The sequence below is a fragment of the Hemitrygon akajei genome, chromosome 16 (assembly GCF_048418815.1).
Source record: "Hemitrygon akajei chromosome 16, sHemAka1.3, whole genome shotgun sequence".
NCBI classification, from domain to species: domain Eukaryota; kingdom Metazoa; phylum Chordata; class Chondrichthyes; order Myliobatiformes; family Dasyatidae; genus Hemitrygon; species Hemitrygon akajei.
Window position 1 is genome coordinate 22909604 of NC_133139.1, and position 24948 is coordinate 22934551.

Consider the following 24948-nt stretch of genomic DNA (forward strand, 5'->3'; position numbering starts at 1 on the left):
ATAAGGTCAGCATCATTAATCCTATTTTTTTAAATTCCAGAATATTTAATTAACTGAATTTAAATTCTGTAATTGCCGTGGTAGGATTTGAAACCATGTCTCGAAATCACCGTGGCCAGTCCAGTTACCAGCCCAGTCGCAGAACCTTCATGCTGCCATACTCAAGAAATGTCAAAGCAAATTTAATCCCTACTTTTGTTTACATATTTTGCAGTCGCTAATTCAGCACTGCATAGTAGCAACTTTCGAAATGTCAGCTGTCTGACCCTTGACCCTCACATCATTAACTCTTTGTATTCAAAATAGAAATATTCATCTGCAAAGCACAAAAAGAAACATGAATTTTCAGTAAAATATTCCTATAATTCCTTAAACCATGCTCTCCTCAGTGACTCCTATACACAATATGGGTGGGGGCAGAGGCCCAGACATTCCCTCAAGTTATTAAGCCAGGCACAGCTGCTTGGTGAGTCAGTGGTGTACAGACTCAATAAAGGAATATTTTTCAAAATCCAGTGAATTACTGGTCTGATGTTAGCTGGCAGTTATTTGCCTGTATTTAGTTCTAGAATGATGGCTTAAAATGTTAAACCATCTCAATACATGCAGCTTCCAGTTTTCAAGGATGGAGGGGTTGGTTCCAGATCTGAGTACTGGTCCAGGCTAGGCTTGCTGAACTCTGCCAGGGCTGATATGCTTCAGGGTTATCAGTAGAGAGTGTGCGTACATACATTGGGTGGAAAGAGTGTACACCCTAATCGCAATGATCCACAAAGATGAACAACTTCATGACAAATACTGTCCGGGCTTGTACATTAAATCAGAGCATTCTACAGCATTATAGAGAACAACTGAATCTTTCTGACCTTGTGCGAACCATTCTCCCCTGCTCTTTGCTCACAATCTTTTCTTATAAATAGGTTTCTGTTAGAATGTATTCTGGAGTTAGGGGATATTAATTTCAGCCGCATCCAATCTTCAGATTTGAATGTGGGTTGTAGACTGGATTTTAAATGCAGCTCCGAACAAAAGCCTCCCTGGAGCCGCAGATTGGGATTGGTTACAAACCAGGAAACACCCATTCACTGGATATACGCATACGCGTGAATCCAAAGAGCTAAGACTAACATTCATTTTGGGTGTCTGGACTGTGGGTATGAAGAAGGATGTGTTTGAAAGCTATATGCAATTCAAAGGAAGCACTGTAGATACATTGTAACTATAGAACTGTCTTGCTGTTACTTTTGAGGTTTAGCATATAAAAATGTCATGTAATATTGGGCCAAGGAGGCCTCTCCTTACAAGAGTATCTCAATGTGATGCCTGTTACTCATTTTTGCTGAATAAACCACTGCTATATTCACTAGCTTCAGCCTGTCTCCAGTGATTTTAATCAAAGATACAAGAGTTTCTCTTATTTTGATTATCTTAAAATTGTGTGATCAAATTAGCAACTCAATGAACAAAGGAAACACAATTCTCCCTGTTTACGGTCCCAGCATGGAAAGCGGCTGCTCAGATCGTTAAACAACTGCATAGGCCAACGTGCTGCACCTCAGACCAATCTGCTTGGGAAGGGGAAACATTTCAACAAAGCACAGAATTAAACACACAGTAGAAAGCACATCCCTATGCAATCTGCATGGTGAAACACTGGATAAGGCCAGCCAAAGGGAATTGAAATGGCCAACTACAACAACATAGGCACTAAGTGGCAGTTCTTTAATATAAATGGGGGCTTCCACCGTGTTCGCTAACTCTGATGTACAGACATATAAAAAATAATGCTTGTTGCTAATCTGCAACAATTGTAGCACTGACTCAAAGTAATCCTGCCGGCTCTTTGTATACTTTCCATCCGTGCTGGGTTGAGCATCGAGCTAGCAACTTGGCCTCATTTAAAAAAAAAAGTCAAAATGCTACAGAAATGGCAAAAACAAGGCACGAGAAGGAACAACAGTGCAGGTGCCCATGGCTACCCCTCGAGTTGGAAAAAGTGGGAGGAGCCGAGGAAAAATTGTTGAGGGTGAGATCGAGTTCCACCAGACGGAGAAGGGTGGTGGTGGAGGATGGGAACAGGTTGGCTCTTTTATTGAGAAGGAAGCAGAGAGCTTTAAAGCCTTCTTGATGTGGGATAGAAGTGTATAGGGACTGTACATCCATGTTGAAAACCAGACAGTCAGGGCTAGGGAACTGAAAGTTAGTGAGGAGATGGAGAGCATGAGAAGTGTTGAGAATGTAGGTGGGAAGGGACTGAATGGGGATGGAATGGAGTCATGAGTTCAGTGGGGCAGGAACAAGCAGGAACAATGAGTCTATCCGGATGGTCAGGTTTGTGGATCTTGGGTGGGAAGTAGAAGTGAGCAATGCAGGCTAAGAGAACTATGAGTTTGGTGGCAGTGGATGGGAGTTCTCCAGAGTGAATGAGTTCAGTGATGGTGTTGGAGACAGTTTTCTGATGGTCCGGACTGGGGTCCTCTTCAAGGGGTAATTATGATGAGGTGTCTGAGAGTTGCCACCTGGCCAGCAGCACTCCCTTTGTCTGCGGGTTTGATGGTAAGGTTGGGAATGGTGCAGACAAAATGGAGGTCAGTGCATTCAAAGGGGAAAGTTTCAAGGAGTGAGGAGTGCTAAAGTCAAGCTGGTTTAAGTCTATTGTGTTTCTTTGTATTTCTGTGAACGCCTGCAAGAAAATAATCTCAAGGTCGTATGATGGTGACGTGTACAATATGTACTTTTATAATAAACTTACTCTGAGTTTAATTATGAGTAATTTATTTCCTCACCCGGATGCTGTTATCATCCTATTATACAGGCTCCAAAGACAATCAGTGGATCAGTGTGGCTCGATCAACAGCATAGCACATTACAAATATGACTAACATGAATTATATAAATTAAATTAAGTAACGTGCACTTGAACCATCTAAATGCTCAATATTTATTGTTTATTTATTTTTTATTTCGCTTTTTGTATTTCTACAGTTTGTTGGCTTTTACAGGTTGGTTGTTTGTGGGTCTTTGTTGTGTGCGGTTTCTCAATGATTCTGTTGTGTTTCTTTGTACTTACTGTGAATGCCTGCAAGAAAATGATTCTCAAGGTAGTATATGGTGATGTATATGTACTTTGATATTAAGCTTCCTTTGGTGTCCCTGCTCCCAAATACTATGCAATAACCTCTACAGGTGTAGTCAGCAAACAAGGGGAATGAAACCAGCTCTGGCTATTGTGTTCCCACCTCCCACATTAAAGCTACTTGATAACTGCCACTGTTGGAGGAACTGGAAGATTCCAGGCCTGTGCTGAATAACCCAGAGTCAGAGCTTACAGATGTGAAGGAAGAATATATTGGGCGAGAATTTACAGAATGTGTAGTGACAACACTGCTTCACCCTGATAAATAGAAGTGGGTGGCGGCGATGGTAAGAAAGCAGTCAATGGTACACCAAGCAGTGTCATTTCATCTAGAAAATAAAATCTAAATACCAACAAACAAGAGAAAATCTGCAGATGTTGGAAATCTGAGCAACTGCCGAAGGGTTTCAGCCCGAAACATCGACTGTACTTTTTTCCATAGATGCTGCCTGGCCTGCTGAGTTCCTCCAGTATTTTGTGTGCATTGCTCTAAATGCAGCAACTTCTGATAAAAGCCAAATATCTTCTCTGGATAAAGTGCAGCAATTGAAAGGTACTTAAATAAAGTTAATAAAATTAATCTTACAATTAAGTGTTTACTAATCTTGATTGACGGAGAAATTGTCCAAATATTTCCAGTCTGATTGATTACAGTGTTGTCATTAAGCGCAGCCTTAAACTTAATCGTGCACCAGTTTGGTGAAATAACCAGTCTTTATCTTTTTTTGAAAAAGTAGAAAAGTTAAATGCACTCTTCAGCAAATGGACCAGTCCAGCGTTCAGGCAAAATAAAACATCAACCAACAACATTCAGACAGAAAACCCAGGCAACATTCAGGCATGGGCTGCTGAGTGAAAAGTAACATTTGCACCACAAATGACCATCACAATAAAAAGACAATTTAACCAACTACCCTTCACACACAGTGGTAGGGTGCAGAACTCAGCTGAGAAGTGGCAGATGGAGTTCAATCCAGAAAGTGTGAAGGTCAAACTTAAAGGCAGAGTACAATGTTAATGGCACGATTCTTACCAGTGGGACCTTGGGCCCACAGATACCTTAAGTTGCTGCACACATTGATAGGCTGTTAAAGAAGGTGTATGGCCTTCATTGTCAAGTGGTTAAGGCGTTGGACTAGCGATCTGAAGGTCGTGAGTTCGAGCCCCAGCCGAGACAGCGTGTTGTACTCTTGAGGCACTTAAGGATACAACTGAAAATGGGTACCGGCAAAATGCTGGAGGTTAACCTCACAATAGACCGGCGTCCTATTGGGTGGGGGTGGGGGGTGTCTCCTACTCTCAGTCGCTTCACGCCACGGAAACCAGCATAAGCACCAGCCTGGTGAGCCTATAAGGCTCGAGACAGACTTTAACTTTTTTTAACTATGGCCTTCATTAGTCAGGGGTCTCAGTACATGAGGTAATGTAAAAGCAGCTCCATAAAACTCTGGTTACAGCCTACTTGGGAGTGTTATGTTCAGTTCTGGTCACTTCATTCTAGGACGGATGTGGGAGCTCCAGAGAGAGTGCAGAGGAGATTTACCAGGATACTGCCTGGATTAGAGAGCACGTCTTATGAGGTTACGTTAAGCAAGCTATGGCTTTTCTCTTTGGAGCGAAGGAAGATTAAAGGTGACTAGACAGAGATACAGTATATAAGAAGATGAGAGACATAAATGCAAGTGCATTTTTCCCCAGGGCAGAATCAACTAAATCAAAGGGGCATGATTTTGAAACGACTGGAGGAAAGCAGAGGGTGAATGACAGAGGTAGGTTTTTTTTATAAACAAAGAGTGTAAGTGTGTGGAAGATGCTGTCAGGAATGGCAGCTATATTAGAGACATTTAAGAGACCTCTAGGTAGGCACAAGAAAAATGGAAAGGTATGTAGGAGGGAAAGGTAGATTGATCTTAGAGTAGTTTAAAAGGTCAGCACAACATTGTGGACTGAAAGGCCTGTACTATGCTGTACTGTTCTTTGTTCTATGTAAATGTCCCACCATCAACAATATGGAGTCACCATTGACTAGAAACTCTGACCAGCCATACAAATATGACAGCTACAATAGCAGGTCAGAGGTTGGATGTCTTGTGGTAAGTGACTCACTTTCTGACACCCCAATACCTTTCCGCCTTCTACAAGGCACAAGTCAGGAGTTGATAGATTACTGACCTCTTGCCCAGATCAGTGGAGTGCCGATGACTCCCGAGAGGCTTGACACCATCTAGAACAAAGCAATGCATTTGAGTGGTACCTGCCCACCATCCTCAGCAGTTGAAAAGTGCACCATCTACAAAAATGCACAGCAGTTACTTGCCTAGATTACTCCAACAGAGCCTCCCACACCACCAAAGACAAAGGCTTCAGGCACCTGGGAACACCACCACCTGCAGATTCCCCTCCAAGCTGCATAGAGATAATTGGAAATTGCACAGTTCCTGCATTGTCCCTAGGTCTAAATCCTGGAACTCCTTCCTCAGCACTCTATGAGAGTACCTTCATGAGACAGACTGCAAAAATTCAAGAAGGTTCCTCACCACTTTGTTCTTAAAGGGTGGTTAAGGATTGGTAAAGATACCTGGCCTTGCCAGTGATGCTCAAACAAAAGAAAAAGGATCAATTAAAAAAAGCTCAGCAAATGAATTCTCATTGCATTTCCGAAACACCATGATTTTAATTCAATTGTAAAGGACTTCATGCTGTTCTGTAAGGTTCTATATTAATGCAAATCTTCCTTCAACTTGCTTGAGGAGCTCAGTTGGTCAAGGGACTCGGCCTGAAACGTCGATTGTTTACTCCTATCCATAGATGCTGCCTGACCTGCTGAGCTCCTCCAGCACATTGTGTGTACTGCTCTAGATTACTAGCATCTACAGTATCTCTTGTGTGTGCAAATCTTCCTTCTTTTCTTTGCACTTACCAATACACATCTTTATCAAGCATTTTTAAGACTGCAGTGAACATTTTAGACCTAGAGAGCTGTTTGCAACTCTTTCTGTTGGTTGCACAGGTCCGGCCACCTTTTGAAAATTTGCATTTCACAACCACCTACTCCAACATTCAGCAAAATGAGGAGCCAGCGTTATTATTCAAAGAAGAGGAATGAGTTTTCCCAACATCCTAGCCAACATCTTCCCAGCAAGACACGGCAGTAAATTCAGCACATTGCTCATTGTGGAGTCTTGTTATGCACAAAGTGTTTGCACATGCAACAAAATCATCTACACTACAAAATAATCTGCTCTGTGTGAAGCTAATTGGGTTGCATGGTTTTATAATGACATACAATGTGACTGCATTCCATTGTTCTGTTTATGTTGTGTCATATAGGGGGTAATGTTAATCTGATTTGCCGTGCGGCAAACCCATGAGATGAAGTGGAATGTTCATTTCAGTCCATTGACTGCAGTATAGGGTGGCATGGTAGCAAAGCCATTACAACATCAGTGACCCAAGTTCAATTCCCACCACTGTCTGTAAGGATGTTCTCCCCATAACCGTGTGCGTTTTCTCCAGATTTCCACGGATCTGCAGGAGGCATCCTCCGGATGCTCCAGTTTCCTCCCACATTTCAAAGACTTGCGCGTTAAGTAGATTAATTGTCGCATGCATGTAATTGGGCAGCGTGGACTCACTGGGCCTTGCTGTATCTCTAATTAATAAAAATTAAAAAGAAAACAGGAAAGACAGATGTGATGGAAAAGCATTTTCCCAAAGGCTGAGTTAAAGTTGGAATTGCCCTACACGCCAAGATCATCCACTTACTGGAGCAGATTTAATGAATTGGTGCTCTGGGCACCTACTGAGAGTATGTATTATGAATCCAGGGAGTGGAAGTCCTTGCATCGCACAAGTTAATGGACAAAATTTTTCTGTGTAGCTTGTTAACCTCTGTACCTATATTCCCGTCCGATGCTCCCATCATCACGAGCAATGCGTCAGGAGCATAAACTTGGAATGTGTGGCTTCTCTGATATTTTAGTGACCTATGATTTGGTCTTGATAAAGGAAAAAGGTCTTGCATTTATACAGACTTCAATCAAGTGCCTTTGAACTTCAGACCTTACAGAGTCCGATCAACAGCAACAGACTAAATGGCAAACGTTAGTGATTATGGTTTAGTGATAAATCCCAGCCGCCGAGAGAGCTGCCTTTACACCCCACTTTCCTTTCTGTTGAAATCAGAGTCAGATCGGACAGGGGTAAAAATTCGATGCCATCTTTGAATAATCCACTCGGGACATTGCATATCCACTTGGAGGGGCAGATTTAGTTCGATGTTTCATATATTAAAAATATGGCATCTCTGTTTCTGTTCGGCTCTCTCAGCGTGGCAGTAAGTGCCAGGCTTATTAGATATCTTTGACTTCTGACTCAAAGGCACAATGCCACTGCTGAACCATGGCTAACCCCTGTCCTCGGCTTCAGGGGAAGTATTAAGTCATTTCATTGAGAGTCTTCTCCACCCCATTAATTAATTAGGCAACGTTATTCACCAGAGCTTTAAAGTGTGCTTTCTTCGGAAGTACTTTGGTGAAAAACCAATCTTCTACCCAATGCAGGGTTAGGTTAGAGCTACACCCCTTCCCCTCCAAGAATTTTGCCATTTCAGTATAATATTTACTGGGATAGATTCAATGAATTAAGGCAGTTCACACTGAACTTTGCCCTACTATCAATCTGGTGAGTGCATATCCCTGCATCTCACATGCTAATCGGCAAATAGTTATGTACAATTCACTAACTCTACAAGTTGGTCAGGCAGAGTTCTACATTGAGATGAGTTTTTAATTTGTTTCACCTTTTTGATAATCAGTATACACAGCATTTCTCAGATACTGGCAGCTCATTTCAGAGAGCAAGGACGACTCCAACCTACCACTGGCATTAATGATTGGTCTGGTGGCATTTTCTTTTATACATACCACGCGTATCAAACAGTGAGACCAGCAATACCTGAATGGTACTAAACCCTGGCCTCACCTAAGCCAGCAACTACAACCTAAGACAAGAAAACCTGCAGATGCTAGGAATCCAAGCAATACACACAAAATGCTGGAGGAACTCAGCAGGCCAGGCAGTATCTATGGAAAAGAGTAAACAGTTGACGTTTCAGGCCAAGGCCCTTCATCTGGACTGGAAAAACAGATGAGACGTCAGAGCAAGAAATTGGGGAGTAGGGGAGGAAGAAGTACAGGGTGATGGGTGAAACCGGGAGAAGGGGAGGGGAGAAGGGGAGGGGTGAAGTAAAGAGCTGGGAAGGTGATAGGTGAAAGAGATAAAGGGCTGGAGAAGAGGGAATCTGATAGGAGAGAGTAGAAGATCATGGAACAAAGGGAAGGAGCAGCACCAGAGGGAGGTGATGGGCAGGTAAGGAGATAAGGTGAGAAAGAGAAACAGGAATGGAATGGGAAGGGGGAGAAACAATTACTAGAAGTTCAAGAAATTGATGTTCATGCCATCAGGTTGGAGGCTATCCAGACAGAATATAAGGTGTTGCTCCTCCAACCTGAGTGTGGCCTCATCGCAGCAGTCAAGGAGGCCAACGACTGACATGTTGGAATGGGAATGGGAAGTAGAATGGGAATGGGAAGTAGAAGTGAAATGGATGGGCACCGGGAGATCCCGCTTTTTCTGCAGATGGAGCGTAGGTGTTCTGTGAAGTGGTCTCCAAATCTACGTCAGATCTCACTGATCTACAGGAGCCACACCGGAAGCACCAGATACAATAGATGACCCCAACAGATTCACATGTTACCTCACCTGGAAGGACTGCTTGGGGCACTGAATAGGAGTGAGGAGAAGGGCATAGGGCAGGTATGGCACTTATTCTGCTTGCAAGTACAAGTACCAGGAGAGAGAGAACAATGGGGAGGGATGAATGGACAAGGGAGTCGCATAGTGAGTGATCCCTGCAGAAAACGGGAAGTAAGGGGGAGTGTGAAAGATGTGCTTGATGCAGGGATCCCACTGGAGATGGCGGAAGTTACAGAGAAATATGTGCCTGCACAGAAGCTACTGGGATGGTAGGTGAGGACAAGAGGAACCCTATCCCCAGTGGGGTGGTGGCAGGATGGGGTGAGGGAAGACGTCCGCGAAATGTAAGAGATTATGGTGAGGGCACCGTTGATGGTGGAGGAAGGAAAGTCCCTTTCTTTGAAGGAGGAGGACATCTTATTAATTCTGAAACCCAAGTTCCTTATATTCCTAAAGAGGGAGAATGAACATGCAGGTAAACACTCATTCTCCAAGTATGGGCTTCTCAACACTTCTTACTGATAATGGATTTTCCACTAAACTGGCTACCTTCTTATATAAAAATATACATGAAGGCAGTGACAATCTCCTGAACTCAAAAGCCCCGTTTCAGACAAATGAATACTTTTTGATCTCCAGCACAGTTTCTCCAGTTAAGTGTCCAGCATTATGATGCACCACCTTAAATACACAGAAATGAAGCAAGTGATTACCTAGATTCAGAAAGGAGGGGTTCAGAATATGCTGCCAAATTTAAGTCCTATTCATTTACCAAACCAGACAACAGTGTGGAACCAGGAGTGAACAATCAATACAAAATCTCACTACGTAGACTTCAGTCCATCAAAAGACTGGCAACTAGAAACCTGATCAATTAATCTGTGAGACTGATCCTATGTTTAAATCCAATAAAATAGGTTAAAGACTCTAAAACATGCATTTAATATTAAAATATAACTGAATCTAATTCTCCATATTGATAGCTATAGAAATCAAACACACTTTAATAAATGACATTCATTTTTTATTGAATCAATAGTTTATACATATTGAATAGATTTAGTGTGCTATGTTGGCCTCCTAATCACAGTGAGGGCAAAATGGGCGAAATTGGACGTACTTGATAGCACAAAATAGGCAATAACAAAATCTAACATTTTTATACCATGTTTCATGTTCCTGACGTCACTGGGGGGATAAAAAAAGCCAGCTATGGAGCAAGAAGGGTTGCCCATGTCTTGTTTCACATTTACAATCAAAGACCAATTTCAGTGGCTATCCTTTTGAGGAGGTTGGGTAACTACGACAACTCCAGGTTAAGATTGCTCTCTTTGGAGGAAGGAATTGGAGGTAATGCCATGGAGTCTTCACAATTCCTAATGGAGTTGACTCCAGTAAATGGTTTACAGAGCTGGGGCTTGCAGGGAGAAGGACATCACATTAAAAAAACGTAAACTGGGTTTATGAAGAGCATTCAACAGAACTTTTCACCCAGTGAGTAACAAGCTTGAGGAATACATTTTGACAAATATGCAATTGTTTTGTCCTTCGTGCATTTTTGCGACTAAACTTTAAAAATATTTTATTGGCTTTAAAATACTTCAGGACATCCTGAAAGGGACATGAAAGGTGCGATAAAAAGGCTGCTGATCTGTGTTTTTAATACAGAGGATTGAAGGATGCAAGGAGACAACTTATTGTGACCCCTGCTATCAAAATGCAATGTAACAGCTCTCCCTGCTCCTCTCCTGAATTGTAATAACCGAAGTATTTTTAAAGTTTAGTCACAAAAATGCAAGAAGGCCAAACCAATTGTACATTTGTTAAAATGTATTCCTCAAGCTTGTTACTCTTTGGGTGGAAAGTTCTGTTGAATGCTTATGTTGTTAGTCTTTTTAAAATGTGATGTCCTTCTCTCTGAATCCTTCAGCACTGTAAACCATTTACTGGAGTCAATTCCATTAGGAACTGGAAAGACTCTATTGTATTACCTCCAATTCCTTCCTCAAACCACAGCAACCTTACCTGGAACTATAGTAAATTACTGATGCAATGCTACATCTGTTGTCACTACCACAGTAAGCTACTTCATGTTTTTAACAAAATGGTTCACAATGAAAATAACAATGAAATAACGAAGGAAGGAAGCAGACCTGTGGGTTAGAGTGGGGGAACAAGACTTTTAATCATAGTCATTCATTGTTAAGGCATCAATTTTACACTGATCCAATTCTGCATTTGTACTTTAGAAAATGAAAGCAAAGGACCATGCCTGATAATACAGACCAGCACTAAGACTGAAAAGGATAAAGAAGCAGACATTAGACCACACTGATCTTAAAGCTGAAAATATACTAGTGTATATGGTACATTCACAGCAATTTACTTGTTGCAATTAAAACTTTTCTAAAGGCAAAGAAAATGACTGTTGACTAAATCTTAAACCCAAGGAGGGCACTGACAAGGACGTAATCCCCACTGCGTGAAAATGCAAAATAGATACAAATGAGTATATCAAAAGTAAGGAACTGGTTCATTCAGGCATGCAGAAACCAGAAAAGTCAGATCAAATACATAGACTCAAACTGTGGGGGAAAAAAAAGAGATTTCTTCCAAATGTTTGGAGTATGTGAAGAAATTTGGCAGAAGTTTGTCACCCAAAGGGGCTTTGTCTAGAAATGAAATCCCAAGTCTGAAATCCTTCGAGATATTTAGGAAAGGATGTATCATTGCAAAACAATCCATTCTCGGAGTTGTACACATCAACAACACATTGCAAGACAGGAATGAATATATGGATTTGACTGGCTGGTCCTTGGAATGTCAGATTAACTGGCAGGCCGTCCCTTGAGCCAAGAATGCCAATCACCCCAATGCTGACATACAATACAAACATTATTTCTCTGTTTAATATAAATTTGATACCAAAGCATTGAACCACTTGCTTCTTGACTAAAGACCACATAGAGGAAAAAATAGCCCTATCAAACATCTGGCAGGTGCTGCTCCTAAAATGGTACGTGCCATTATATAAAGCAAATAATGAGAGAAACAGTTGGGATAGTATTTGTGCAAGTGTTTTCATGCAGGGAACTCATTACTACATATTGTACCATTTGGTAAACAAGGCTTTTAAGCAGTAAAGCAGAAAATTGGTTTAAAAATTACACCGCCATGGATCACACTATAAATGTTAACTGTAAAATATCTCAACTGTAAATATTCTATCTCAACGCAGAACACTTCACCAGGATTCTATGCTAACATCACTCATACGCAGCGAATTTATTCCAAAATGCCCTGTGATGAACTACAACCTTGGAAGTAGTGTGCTTTGTTTATAATCAGCCATTAACACAGGAACCAGCTAACGCATCTCGCCGTAGCACACCCCTTGCCATAATACTCACAAACCACAACCTTACATTCTTAGTGGCATTCGCATTTGTAGAGAAAAATCTATCTAGCACACATTTCCAGGTTGCACTTGGCCCGCTTACGTGACACGCAATGAATGGTTCAGCTTTGCCTATTGAGCGAGAATCGAAGTAAGAACAGAAAATAAATATTTGTGACATATCCCTCATCATAGACGGGCTTCTGGCACAGGTCGACTTTAAAATGGGGTTTCCTGGTTATCCCACCGGCTTTTACTGTAATAAGTTTAAAATGGAAAATCTCCTAAAGTCCAAAGCAGTAGTATTGTCATTAAAGAGATATGGAAAGTGGAGAACAATACAAAAAAAAACAATGTGGCTCGACATTCATTTAAAGGGTTTCGTCTCTTTGTAGTAAAAGTGAACAGTAAATCTGCAGAGCCAGCAAGTAAATTGCAGCAAATCTTGGGATTGATTTGTAAAAGAAATGATCTTTCGATGTTGGGTTACTTTCATGGGATGTTACAGTGAAAGAGAGGGATAATGTACGGCGGTTCTCGCTAAACACGATGCCTCTTTAAACTCGGCTGCAAACGTGAACGACGATTCTGGAATCAATGTAACTTGCAAACCTTAAAATTGTGTAAGGTTATTTTAACTGTTAACCTGCAACATTTACATTAATACATAGAATGTATTTAGTTCATTCCCTTAGAATTTTTAGTAAATTGCAAATAAATTATCAGTTTTAAATTAAGTCTTTAACACTTACACCTCTTTTGGAAAAAAAAAGAGAAATTGTGCTTCTTGATAACTTGACGAAACCCCGAAATATTATTTAGATAAGAGCAGATATAAATGACAATTCCCTATGTTACCAATTAGTCTAAAGAGAAACAAAAACATTGAGTGGCGACATTTTAAATGTAATTTTAATCAAATACTTTTATGCCTTGATTAATTCGTGTCTTTTAATTTCATCATTATTATGTTCAAGAAATAAATTTATTCTGATTAGTATTGCCATTTTAATAAAAAAAAACTAAAAAGAACTGAATTGAAATATCTTATAATACTAAAGAAATAATGCTTAAAATTCTATTAATATCACTCTCTTTATGATTTCCCATTAACTGCTATGCTGCCCTATGCTGTAGGTGGTGCTGATGCTGTTCAAACCTTTGTGCATGCCTGTGAATCGGTCCTTCAACACAGTTAACTCGTATATCTTCCCAAATTCCTCAAAGAGGGGCTTCAGATCATTCTCCTCCAGATTCCGTGGGATCTGGCCAATGAACAGCTTAATGGCGTCGTGGTCCTTCATCTGGCTGTGGTTGTGCTGGAGATCAGCTCCGTTCATGGGCTTTAGCTGGTGCTGGGGCGGCTGCTGCTGCTGCTGTTGTTGCTGCTGCTGCTGTTGTTGCTGAGCTCCGTCTGCCTCTCTCAGTCTGGCCATCGCTAACCCACAGAATGAAGAGCACAGGAGGCACCACTCAGCTGTAGAGAAAAGAAAGACTTCCTGTTTCAGCCTGCGCGCTCAGTGGTGACACCCCTTGAGGACTGGCTGTCTGGAAAGGCAGCTTGTATGTTCCCGTTCAGTTTAGCAACAAGCGGGGTTTAAAGAGATCGCTTTTAATTAATCCAGGGAAGATGGAATATTTTTTGAGCCTCCATCAGAAACTTTTGCGCAGCGCATGTGGGAAGCAAGTGCATAATATCAGACATGAAATGCAAAGGAGAAATTAAGACTGCGAGAGAGTGATCAAAATAAAATCTATCACATGCATCTTGTGACATACAAGAGGGCTTGTGTGTACATCAGTTAGCTAGTCAAGCTGCGTTGCTTAAATCCTGCCCATTTTAGTCATTTGGCGTACACCCCACTGACCATGGAATATGGAAGTGTAAAATCCGGTTCACTGCAAACCTTATGGACGCCACAGGAGACTGAACGCTCGGGTGATCCAAATTTCAAATTTGCCATTTAAAATTAGTTTCCGGTCACCGACTTCTGGTTTGGATGAGCTGTTCTTTCCAGGGTCGGTGGGCGGGGTGGGGGGGGGTGTTGTTGCTGAGAGGGGCTACTGTGGTTGTTCGGGTGGCACGCGGCTTCATTCGCTGTCACTGCTTTACAGTCTGTACAAAATAGAACACCGGCGCGCAGATCTTCAGATGTCTGCTCGAGCTGAGCCCTTTTTATACCCAGCAGCAATTATTATTTGAGCTCACCTTTGAATCGCACAACCTAATCACTACCCCCCACCCCCACCTCCAAATCCCCCACAGAGTAAGGGAGAGGGAAGAAGATATTTTTTTTAAATGTTCTCATCCGAACATCAAGATAATGACAATCCATTGAGACAAGCACGGGACACAGGATTATTCACCCCCACAGGAAGAAAGGGGGCAGAACACGAAACAGTGAATTTTGGCTTTAAAAATGTATACATTAACCAATTAACACTTGCTAATAGTTTCTTCCAAGAGAAAAAGTAATATAATTTATCATTCGTAATAATTGAATAATTTCCTTCGTCCTTTAGTTTAAACTCACAGGGTTGAGGGATCATAAAGCTTAGCAGTAACACACTTTCCATTTCAGTTTCCCAGCAGCAGCAGATAATCCCTGAGGCAGGGACCAGTGCTTCCACTCTCTGCTCCAACCACATCCCTCTAGATCATTTTCTTAAGGATTATTTCCTGCACCACTATGATTGCCCCATTCCAAAACCCTTGCAATCTCTATGGGAGATTACCAATTTAATACCAACACCCACCCCTACCGGCTTCTGAATTGAGATTGCACAAATTTATTTCACACAAGACCTTTAAAGACAGCAGACTTTTATCAGTTTTTGCCAGATTTGAACCCTAGCCCCAGGGATAAAAAGACAGTATCTAACCTTTTGAAGCAGTAAATCCTTCTACTCTAGTCCATGCATTATTGGAGCTGGGACAGACTAATCCAGTTTGGTAGTCTACTAGTAATAGATATGCATCACTTTTTTTCAATTTTTAAAGAAGGTAGCGTCTTTACTCAGTGCCACAGCTAAAATGGATCAAACTGGAATGAATCTGCAGACATAAAAACCTGTCTCCAATGAATGATATTTCATAGGAAAGTCTGTGTATAATTTAGCCTACTCTAATCAAGTGGTGCCTTTATGGAAGGGGAATTCTGCACCTCTACAGTGTCTACTAAGATCTTAGAACAAAGGTGAGGGTATTCAACACAATAAGGCACAGCCAAAGGCCATTTGGCCTACTGAATCCATGCCAGTTCTCTGCAGAGCAGAGTGGATAGTTGGTGAGGTCATCTGCTCTCTCTACTGTTTACAACGGGTTTCTGTGTGCTCCCAACACACAGGCTTGAGGTTGTCAAATGTTCCTTCTCCACTTTGAACAGCCATGAGTTGGGTTTGCCATGAGTCAATAGTGATGTTGTCTCATTCAAGGAAATCCTTTAAAGAAAACTCTTGAAACTTTTCGTCTGTTGACTTGCTAATGTCTTCCCATAACCAAGTTCAGAATTGGGTGTCTGATGCAGAAAATTGTTTCCCATTCTGGTTCCCCTTTCAACTCTTCCCTTCATCTCACCTACCCATCACCTCCCTCTGGTGCCCCTCTCCTTTCCTTTCTTCTATCGTAAACTATCCTCTCCTGAGAAATTCTTTCTTCTTCAGCTCTTTACTTCTTCCACCTATCACTTCCGAACTTTTTATTTCGTACCCCCTCCCCGAACCAGTGACCTTCCCCCTCACCTGGTTTCACCTATCACCTGCCAGCCTGTAGTCCTCCCCTCCCCCCAACTTACTTATTCTGGCATTTTCCCCCTTCCTTTCTAATCCTGATGAAAGGTCTTGGCCCAACATCAACTGCTTATTCCCCTCCATCGATGTTACCTGACTTTGCTGAGTTGTTCTGACATATTGTGTGTGTTGCTCAAGATTTCCAACATCTGAAAAATCTCCTGCGTTCAGAAAACTGGTATTGGGTGTGCAACCATTGTGGCTTTCCAACTGGAAGCAACTGCATGAACAAAGTCTTTAATGCTGGGGATGTTGGTCTGTGGGAAGACACTGATATTGGTCCTCTTATCCTGCCAGTGGTTTTGGATAGTTTTGTGGAACCAGTATTAGCAGAGTGTCTCCAATACTTTGAAATGCCTGCCAGTTGTAGCCCAAGTGTACACCCGTTAAACTATATGGAATCCTGATCTTCAGAACCCTTTTCCTTCTAATCACCGCACTGGAATATTGAAAACAGTTGGTAAATTTTATCACTGATGTCTGTAAGGAGAGGTTGTTACCAAGTTATGGGATAGTCCGTGCTTCTCACCCTCTGATCTTAGAACTTTATGGTTAAAGGGGGTAGGTTGGTTAAAGAGCTTTGCTTTGTGGATATTGAGCGTCAGACCTGTCATCTAGGTGAACGGCAATTTGCTCACGAACGTGAGGTCGCCTGCATATTGTATCTCAACCACTGAGGTCAGAGCCATCTTGGATCTGGAGGGGAGATGGCACCGTCTGAACTGCGTCTCCTTCACCCAGTGGATTAGTTCCACTCCTGAGGGGAAATGGCAGTTTTCAGTATACTGAAAGGGTTAATTTCACAGGTAGGCACTTGGCACTTAAGCATTGTTTTCTCTGTACACTGCAGCTGCTTTCAGTGTTGATGCTGTTTAATAGCTGCCATTCCTTACTAAACATAGACTATTCAGAGAGATAAGCAGGTGTTGGCAGGGTAAGTAACTGACTTGAAGCTCAATCCCCAAGTGCAATCAAGATACTGGTCCTGACCTCAAACAAGCAAAGGCAACAATATTAATTTCTTTTTGCTGACAGCAAAGTGAATGTAGCAGCTAAAATGGAACCAACACTCCTCCCAGCAGGACACCTAGCCCCAAATGGGACCCTTGTTCATGAAACTGATATCATGTTGACAGAGCCAGAGTATATACTAGCAATCAAGGTAACATTTTAGCAAATTATATGCATGAATCTGACTGTCAACACATGAATACAGGAAAATGGGAGCAGGAGTAGAACACTTGGTCCCTTGAGCTTGCCCTGCCATCCAATATGATCATGACTGATTTGCCTCAGCACCACTTCTGTGCCATCTCCCCATTGTTTTGAATTCCCTGATCTTTTAAAAATTTATATACCTCCTCTTTAAACACCTCTTATGATTTTGCACTCCAAGCCCTCCGAAGAAGAGGAGAACCCCAGAGATTCTCCGTCCTCCATCCCTTTATCCTGTAGTTACGTCCATCCCCCTCTCAGAAACATTTACCCATTTATCTTATCATGGCCATTTATGATGATACATGTTTCAATAATATCAGCTCTCATTTTTTCTATGAACAGAGAACTTACTTTCTTAGCCATTCATGTTAGGACATCCCTCCACCTCAGGAATTAGCCTAGTGAATAACCTCTCAAACAGACTGATACAATAGGTTCAGGACTCATTTGCTTCACTTGCATTCCTCATCTAAAATAATGCATATTATGCAAATGTGTTCGATTGCCCCTTCACTTCACAGCTGCTAACTGGCCCACTGAATCTCCTACCATTGTTTCAGTAAGTCAAGGCTTGGGTTGGAACTAAGCCTAGAAGTCACTCTGGGTTTCAAAGGTGAATGAGAATGACTTCTTTTACCAGCATCCAAGTAACATGATCTGAACACTGAATGATTGTGTTTAAATGCAATCCATGTCCAGCTTAGACCAATAGCCTGAACATCCCCTTTCTTCATCATAATATTCCATAACTCCCAAGATTCTGTCCAGCCAATCAAAAGAGGAAAATAGTCTATTAGTCGGCTGTAAGTAGGAGACTTCAGCAGGATGGTAGGTCCGTTTTAGTTGAGCCAGTAGTGCAGAGGATCCTGGGAAGAATAGATAGAAGTAAGTCCCATGTATAATTGCTGCCAAAGGGCTGTGATTGTGGGAAGGGTAAAGGAATGCCAGCTGACCAGCCAAGCAGAGCAAGCCTTCAAGTAGAGTAAGATAAAGAATCCTCTTGCTTTACAGTCTCTCCTTCCAAAATTGCTTTGTACAGCAGATAGACACCACAGACCTGGATATTGACAACTCTCGGTTCTTGTATCCATCTGACAAAAAAAAAGAGAGATGGATGGCCAAAGGTTTTATCCAACTAAACGCTGGGAAAAACGGAAGTCAATGCCGTTGTTCTGTCACAAACTCTGTTTCCTCATCATTGATTTCTTCTGTCTCCCTGGCAACCAGCTGAAGCAGAACCAGACTGTGTGAAACCTTACTGACATTATGAGGCACTGACTCAAGAATATAACACCATACCAGTGATAGTCAATTATATTATTTGAGGCATAAGAGTACTGTGTGGACAACTATGCTTCTCTTCTCCAAATTAGTGCCATAGTTCAGTATGGCAAATCAAATGCCCAGGAACATAATAAGCCGCAGAGAGTAGCAGACTTTGCCCGATACATCCATCCCCACCATCAGTAGAATCTACAGGAGATGCTGCCTCCAGAAGGCAATATCTATTATCGATGGTCCTTACCACCCAGGCCATGCCGCAATCTCACAGCTACTGTCAGGTATGAAATACAGAAGTCCCACACCACCTGGTTCAAGAACGGCTACTTACTTCACTTCAGTCATTTGGTTCTTCATCAACCCAGACAACCTTAGTCGCTACACACACAAAACGCTGGTGGAACGCACACAGCAGGCCAGGCAGCATCTATAGGAAGAAGTACAGTCAACGTTTCAGGCCGAGACCCTTCGTCAGGACTCCTTAGTCACTACCTCAGTGGAGCAACATCATGGCCACTTTGCACTACAATAGATTTTATTTTCTTACAGTTTTCTCCAATTGTATCCTTTTTTGCATCATTTATGTTAAGTTGCTTTTCTTGTGAATATTGGTGCTTATCTAGTTGCATTCCTGCTGCGACTAAGATTTTCATTGCGCCTGTGGATACGTGCACTTGTGCATATGACAATAAACTCGACTTTGACTCCAGACTAAGCAGCTATTTGCCATCCCTACACCCACCCTTTTCAGCCTCGGTGCTTTTGCCTCAGGTCACTGGCTGCTGAAACATTTTGTCTCCAGTATTGATTGTTCCATTGTATCTGGCCAGTATTCCACCCCCCCCCCCCCCCCCCACTTTCTGTAATCCTGAGGTCATAAAATGTTCTGCTGCCATGCTGCTGCTCACACCTAGTCACACTCAGCAGTGCTCACTGGCTTAGTATTAAGCAACATCTCTATTTTAAAATTCTTGTCATTCTTCTCAAATCGCTCTACTGGTTCAACATTACCTGTGGCTGCAAACTCCTCCAGCTCCTCCAAGTTCGGATTTCTGCACTTCCCAGACTTTGACTGTTTCACCACTGAATTCTGTGCCTTTAATATCCAAGACACAAATTCTCCCTAATCCTTTCCACCCGTGCTTAGATGCTGAAACTTTAACCGGAGAAGTTATAGGAGATACATATATCTGTCCTTGTTATGGGAAAAAAATGCTCATGTCCAAATACTCACTTTCTGAAAGGTTCTGGTCAATGGAGAGGCTAGCGAACTTTAGTTGCTGTTGTGCATGCTCCCATGTCCGCCTCTCTGATTATATTTAAAACCTCTTGTTAACCAGCACACAGAATGCTGGAGGAAATGAGCAGATCAGGCAGCATCCATGGAAGTGAATAAACAGTCGGCATTTTGGGCCGAGACCCTTCATCAAGACTGAAAAGGAAGGGGGAGGATGCCAGAATAAGATGATGGGTGGGGAGGGACGGAGTACAAGCTAAAAGGTGATAAGTGAAGAAGTGAAGCCAGGTGGCTGGGACGGGGTTGGGGGGGGGGGGGGGGGGGGGGGGTTATGAAATAAGAATCTGGGAGGTGATAGGTGGAAAAGCTGAAGGGCTGGAGAAGAAAGAATCTGATAGGAGAAGAGAATGGACCATAGGAGAAAGGGAAGGAGGATGGGCACCGGGGGGAGGTGATAAGCAGGTGAGGGGAAGAGGTAAGCTGAGAGCCAGAGTAGGGTATTGGTGAAGAGAGAAGGGGGAGGGGGAAAATATTGCTGAAAGCTGGAGAAATGAACGTGCCAATAGGTTGGAACCTACCTAGATGGAATATGAGGTGGTGCTCCTTCAACCTAAGAGTGGCCTCACTGAGGCATAGAGGAGGCCATAGACCGACATGTTGGAATGGGAATGAGGATTGGAAATAAAATGCTTGGCCACCAGAAATCCTGCTTTTTTGCAGAAGGGTCCACCAGTGTGGAGGAAGTCACATCAGGAGCTCTGGATACAACAGATGACCCCCACAAATTTGCAGGTGAAGTATTGCCTCACCTAGACGGACTGTTTAGGGTCTTGAATGGAGGTGAGGAAGATCAGTGGAGAGGGACAAATGCACTAGGGAATTATGGAGGGAGCAATCCTGGTTGAAAGGAAAGTAATAATGTGTTTAGTGGTAGGATCCCATTGAAGATGGTGGAACCTCCACCACCTTCAACAGGACGCTACCACCAAACACATCTGTACCTCCCCCACCCTCCCACTACTTTCTGTAGGGATTGCTCCCTCTGCGATTCCATTGACATTCATTCACTCCCACCAATCTCTCTCCTGGCACTCATTCCTCCAAGCAGTATAAGTGCTGCACCTGCCCATTCACTTCCTCTCTCATCTCCATTCAGGGACACAAACTCTCACCTCCGCTCAGGTGAGGCAACACTTCACCTGCAAATCTGCTGAGATCACCAACTGTATCCAGTGCTCCCAATGCAGTGTCTGACATAGACTGGGGGACTGCCTTGTCGAACACCTTCACTCCATCGACAAAAAAAAAATGTTCCGGTGGCCAACCATCTTAATTCCAATCCCTATTCCCATTCCAACATGTTGGTTAATGGCCTCCTCTACTGCCAATATGAGACCACTCTCAAGCTGGAGGTGCAAATACCTCATACTCTGTCCAGCTACCCTCCAACTTGATGGCACAAACATCGATTTCTCCAACTTTTGGTAATGTCTCCTCTTTCCCTCTTTTCCAATTCCCTATTCCAGCACACCCCTCCTTCACCGCTTCTCCTCACCTACGTATTAACTCCCTCTAGTGCCTCTCCTCCGTCCCCATCTCCTGTGGTCCTCTCTTCTCTCTTACCAGATTCTTTCTTTTCCAGCCTTTTTACACCTTTCACCTCGCAGATTCATATTTCATCCATTCCCCCTCCCCCACCCACCCAGCTTTACCTATCACCTTCTCCTTCCCCTCCCCCCCACCTTCTTCCCCCTTCCTTTCCAGTCCTGAGGAAGGGTCTCAGGCTGAAACACCAACTGTGTATTTATCTCCTTAGATGCTGCCTGACCTGCTGAGTTCCTTCAGCATTTTGTGTGTGTTGCTCTGGATTTCTAGCATCTGCAGAATCTCCTGAGCTTATTAAACCAACATGTTGTTCATCTGCCCTCATATCACAGCGTGATTGATAATACTGCAATAAAACGCTTTGGGATATTTTTCTATATTAAAGAGGTTATATATCATAATTGTTTTTGTGGGTGCTAGATGAGAGATTTTTTTCAGTTTTTCCCCTTGTTTATGATCATTGAAAATGGACCAGTTAGACCATATTCACCATATCAGGTGGTTACAGTTCATGAATGCCATCCTGTGCATCCCTCAGGATTATCAAGATGTGCAGTCCTGAAACACTGCTAAACATCATCAAAGTTTTAGTCCCCCAATAAAGTATTTGTCATTATGATGCATCTATAAGCAACTAGATTGGGTTACAGTGCCAATGTTTCCAGACTGAAGCATAAATATTCAAGTCTACAGAGCCTTCTGGATTGCACAAGATTTGTAGTGTTTCCTTGGGAAAGAATATATATCTTAGTCAATCTATTAAAATTTAGCCTCCTGATGCATGGCTCTTCCATCTCCACATAGTTATTTCTGGAATGTACACCAACTATGTACCAACAGAAATGGAAATGAGAAATACATCTTGGTGTCATCTTGCAAGTCTGCCAGAACTTCCCTGCTAAACATATTCAGCCAATTTGTTTACCTGGAGGCACCAGTGCTTCTCATTCCTGCAGCTAAACCCTCAACAATAATGAGGTGGCCTACAGGGAAGAAGTCATCTCTCTGACAGAGTGGTGTCAGGAAAACAACCTCTCTCTCAAAGTCACAAAAACAAAGGAGCTGGTTATGGATTGCAGGAGGAATGGGGACGGGCTAACCCCTATCGGCATCAATGGACCTGGGGTTGAGAGGGTAAATAGCTTTAAGTTCCTCGGCATCCACATCACCGAGGACCTCACGTGGTCTGTACACACCAGCTGTGTGGCGGAAAGGGCACAACAGCACCTCTTTCACCTCAGACGGTTGAGGAAGTTTGGTATGGGCTCCCAAATCCTAAGAATTTTCTACAGGGGCACAATTGAGAACATCCTGACTGGCTGCATCACTGCCTGGTATGGGAACTGTACTTAATCGCAGGACTCTGCAGAGAGTGGTGCAGACAGCCCAGTGCCTCTGTAGTTGTGAACTTCCCATGATTCAGAACATTTACAAGGACAGGTGTGTAAAAAGGGCCCGTAGGATCATCGGGGTCCCGAGACACCCCAACCACAATCTATTCCAGCTGCTACCATACGGGAAACGGTCCTGCAGCATAACAGCCAGGACCAACAGGCTCCAGGACAGCTTCTTCCACCAGGCCATCAGACTGATGAACTCACACTGATTTGAGTGTACTCTATATTACACTGACTGTTCTATTTATTATAAATTACTATGATTGCACATTGCACATTTAGACAGAGACATAATGTAAAGATTTTTACTCCTCATGTATGTGAAGGATGTAAGAAATAAAGTCAATTCATTCAACTGTTTCATCACTTTAGTGATTCTCTGTCAGAATCTGTTAGACTCTATATTTTCTCCGGTACTTTCTGTGACCCAGCCTGACCTTTTGAACCCACAACCATCCAATTTCCCTACAACACCCACATAAATAGTGCTATTATCAATAATAAATTCTAAGTCCTTTCAAATCTGCCAAATTCACCAGACCTGAAAAATGTCTATTTTGAACTTCCCTGCCCTTGCAAACCATCATCCCAACTTCAAACTCCATTTATTTAACATAAACCTTAAAATGTAATTCTGTTAATCCAAGTTGACTCTCAAACAATCCTTCTCTTGTTCTTTTTGAAATATATTGACTCTCAGTCACACAACAACTCCTAATTAAAGTTTCAGCATTGTGTGTAGATCTGTTTATTGGTTTGGCTCTCTATGACCTCTTCCAGGCCCAAAACATCCTCAAACCCTTTATTCCCTTGAACAGCTAGTGCTTCCTTGCCTCTTTCTCCCTTCTCTTTACAGTTATGCCTACAACTGTTTACACCCATTGGTCCAATATCTTCAATCTTTTTATATATAAAAAATCTTAATCACTCTACCTTTCTTCATTCAAGACTACCTAAAAAAATCAATTTTTAAGCCAACATTTGTCAGTTTTCATGTCCCCCTTTTTTGTTTGCATGTCTTCTTTTTACCCCCTCTGCCTCTCTGACTCTACTTTGGAATTTTTCAATTAATGAAGATGGTATGCAAGTTATGGCACATGGATATTAGGAAAATGGAGGGTTAGACTGATCTTAGAGTAGATTAAGAAGTTGACACAATGCAAGGCAAAGAGTCTGTACTGGGCTGCAACGTTCTATGTTCATCATTATTACATTATAAGTTCAGATTCAGGGATTCAGGAAAATGGCCCTTTTAGAAGTCATATCCTTGGAACCATCTGAAAGATAGTTCATCCCAAAATATACCAAAATTATTAACATATTTAGATAACACATGATTTTGAACTTCAATGCACAGAAGTCTCTAGTCCTGATTAAAAGAATTGTTTTCAAACACAGACGAGACACAAAAAACTGTTGCTTCAGCTCCCAGCACCTGCAGGAGGAAGTGAGCAGCTCAGGCAGCATCTGTAGAAGAAAGAAGTCGTTGACATTTCAGGTTGAAGCTCTTTACTGAGAGTTTGATGACTCCTTTAATGGAGCCCTGATGCACAGTTCCAACCTGAAACATTAATAATTCCTTTCTTCCTACAGATGCTGCTCGACCCACTGATTCTTTATTGCATTTCTATAGCATCTTTTGCAGCTTCTCAACCTCCCAAAGAATTTTATCGAGTTAATTCTGCTCACAATTTGTAAGCCCCCCCAAAAAAAATATGACAATACTCAGTAATGTTAGTGATCTTGACTGATAGCACACCAGAGTACTCTTCTTTGAAATAACACAACAGGATAGATCTTTAGTGTTTACCTGGAGGTGTACAGGTGGTATCAGATAGCTCTGTTTACCAATATCAAAGGATCAGTGTCTGGGCAGAATGAGCACTATGTAGTTACTAGGAACTATTGCAACATTAAGTCTTTAAGCTGCCAATAATCTCCAGGGTATGGACCCAGGATTTGTTGTATTTATTGAGTGAGAATGTTAACAGGCAGTGCTTCTATTAGCATTAAGGTCCCCAGGATAGTATTGAGAAATATCGACCAAGTTGTCATCTTGCTATCAGGGTCAGCTTTGCCGCCACTGTAACTGAGATATATTCATTGTCCTGATGAGGTTCATGAACCAGAA

At 42.3% G+C, this 24948-nt stretch overlaps 1 protein-coding gene across 7 annotated transcripts in view; it reads right to left on the reverse strand.

Annotated features, from left to right (window-relative positions):
• The window catches only part of LOC140739817 (CUGBP Elav-like family member 4), a 579610-nt gene extending 565830 nt beyond the window's left edge, over nucleotides 1–13780 (reverse strand). For all 7 annotated transcript variants that reach the window (XM_073068376.1, XM_073068372.1, XM_073068375.1 and 4 more), the window contains exon 1: nucleotides 13450–13780. In XM_073068376.1, coding sequence (XP_072924477.1) covers nucleotides 13450–13726 — 277 coding nt within the window. In that variant the 5' untranslated portion in view covers nucleotides 13727–13780. The remainder of the gene's footprint in view (nucleotides 1–13449) is intronic.
• Between the last annotated feature and the right edge of the window lie 11168 nt (nucleotides 13781–24948).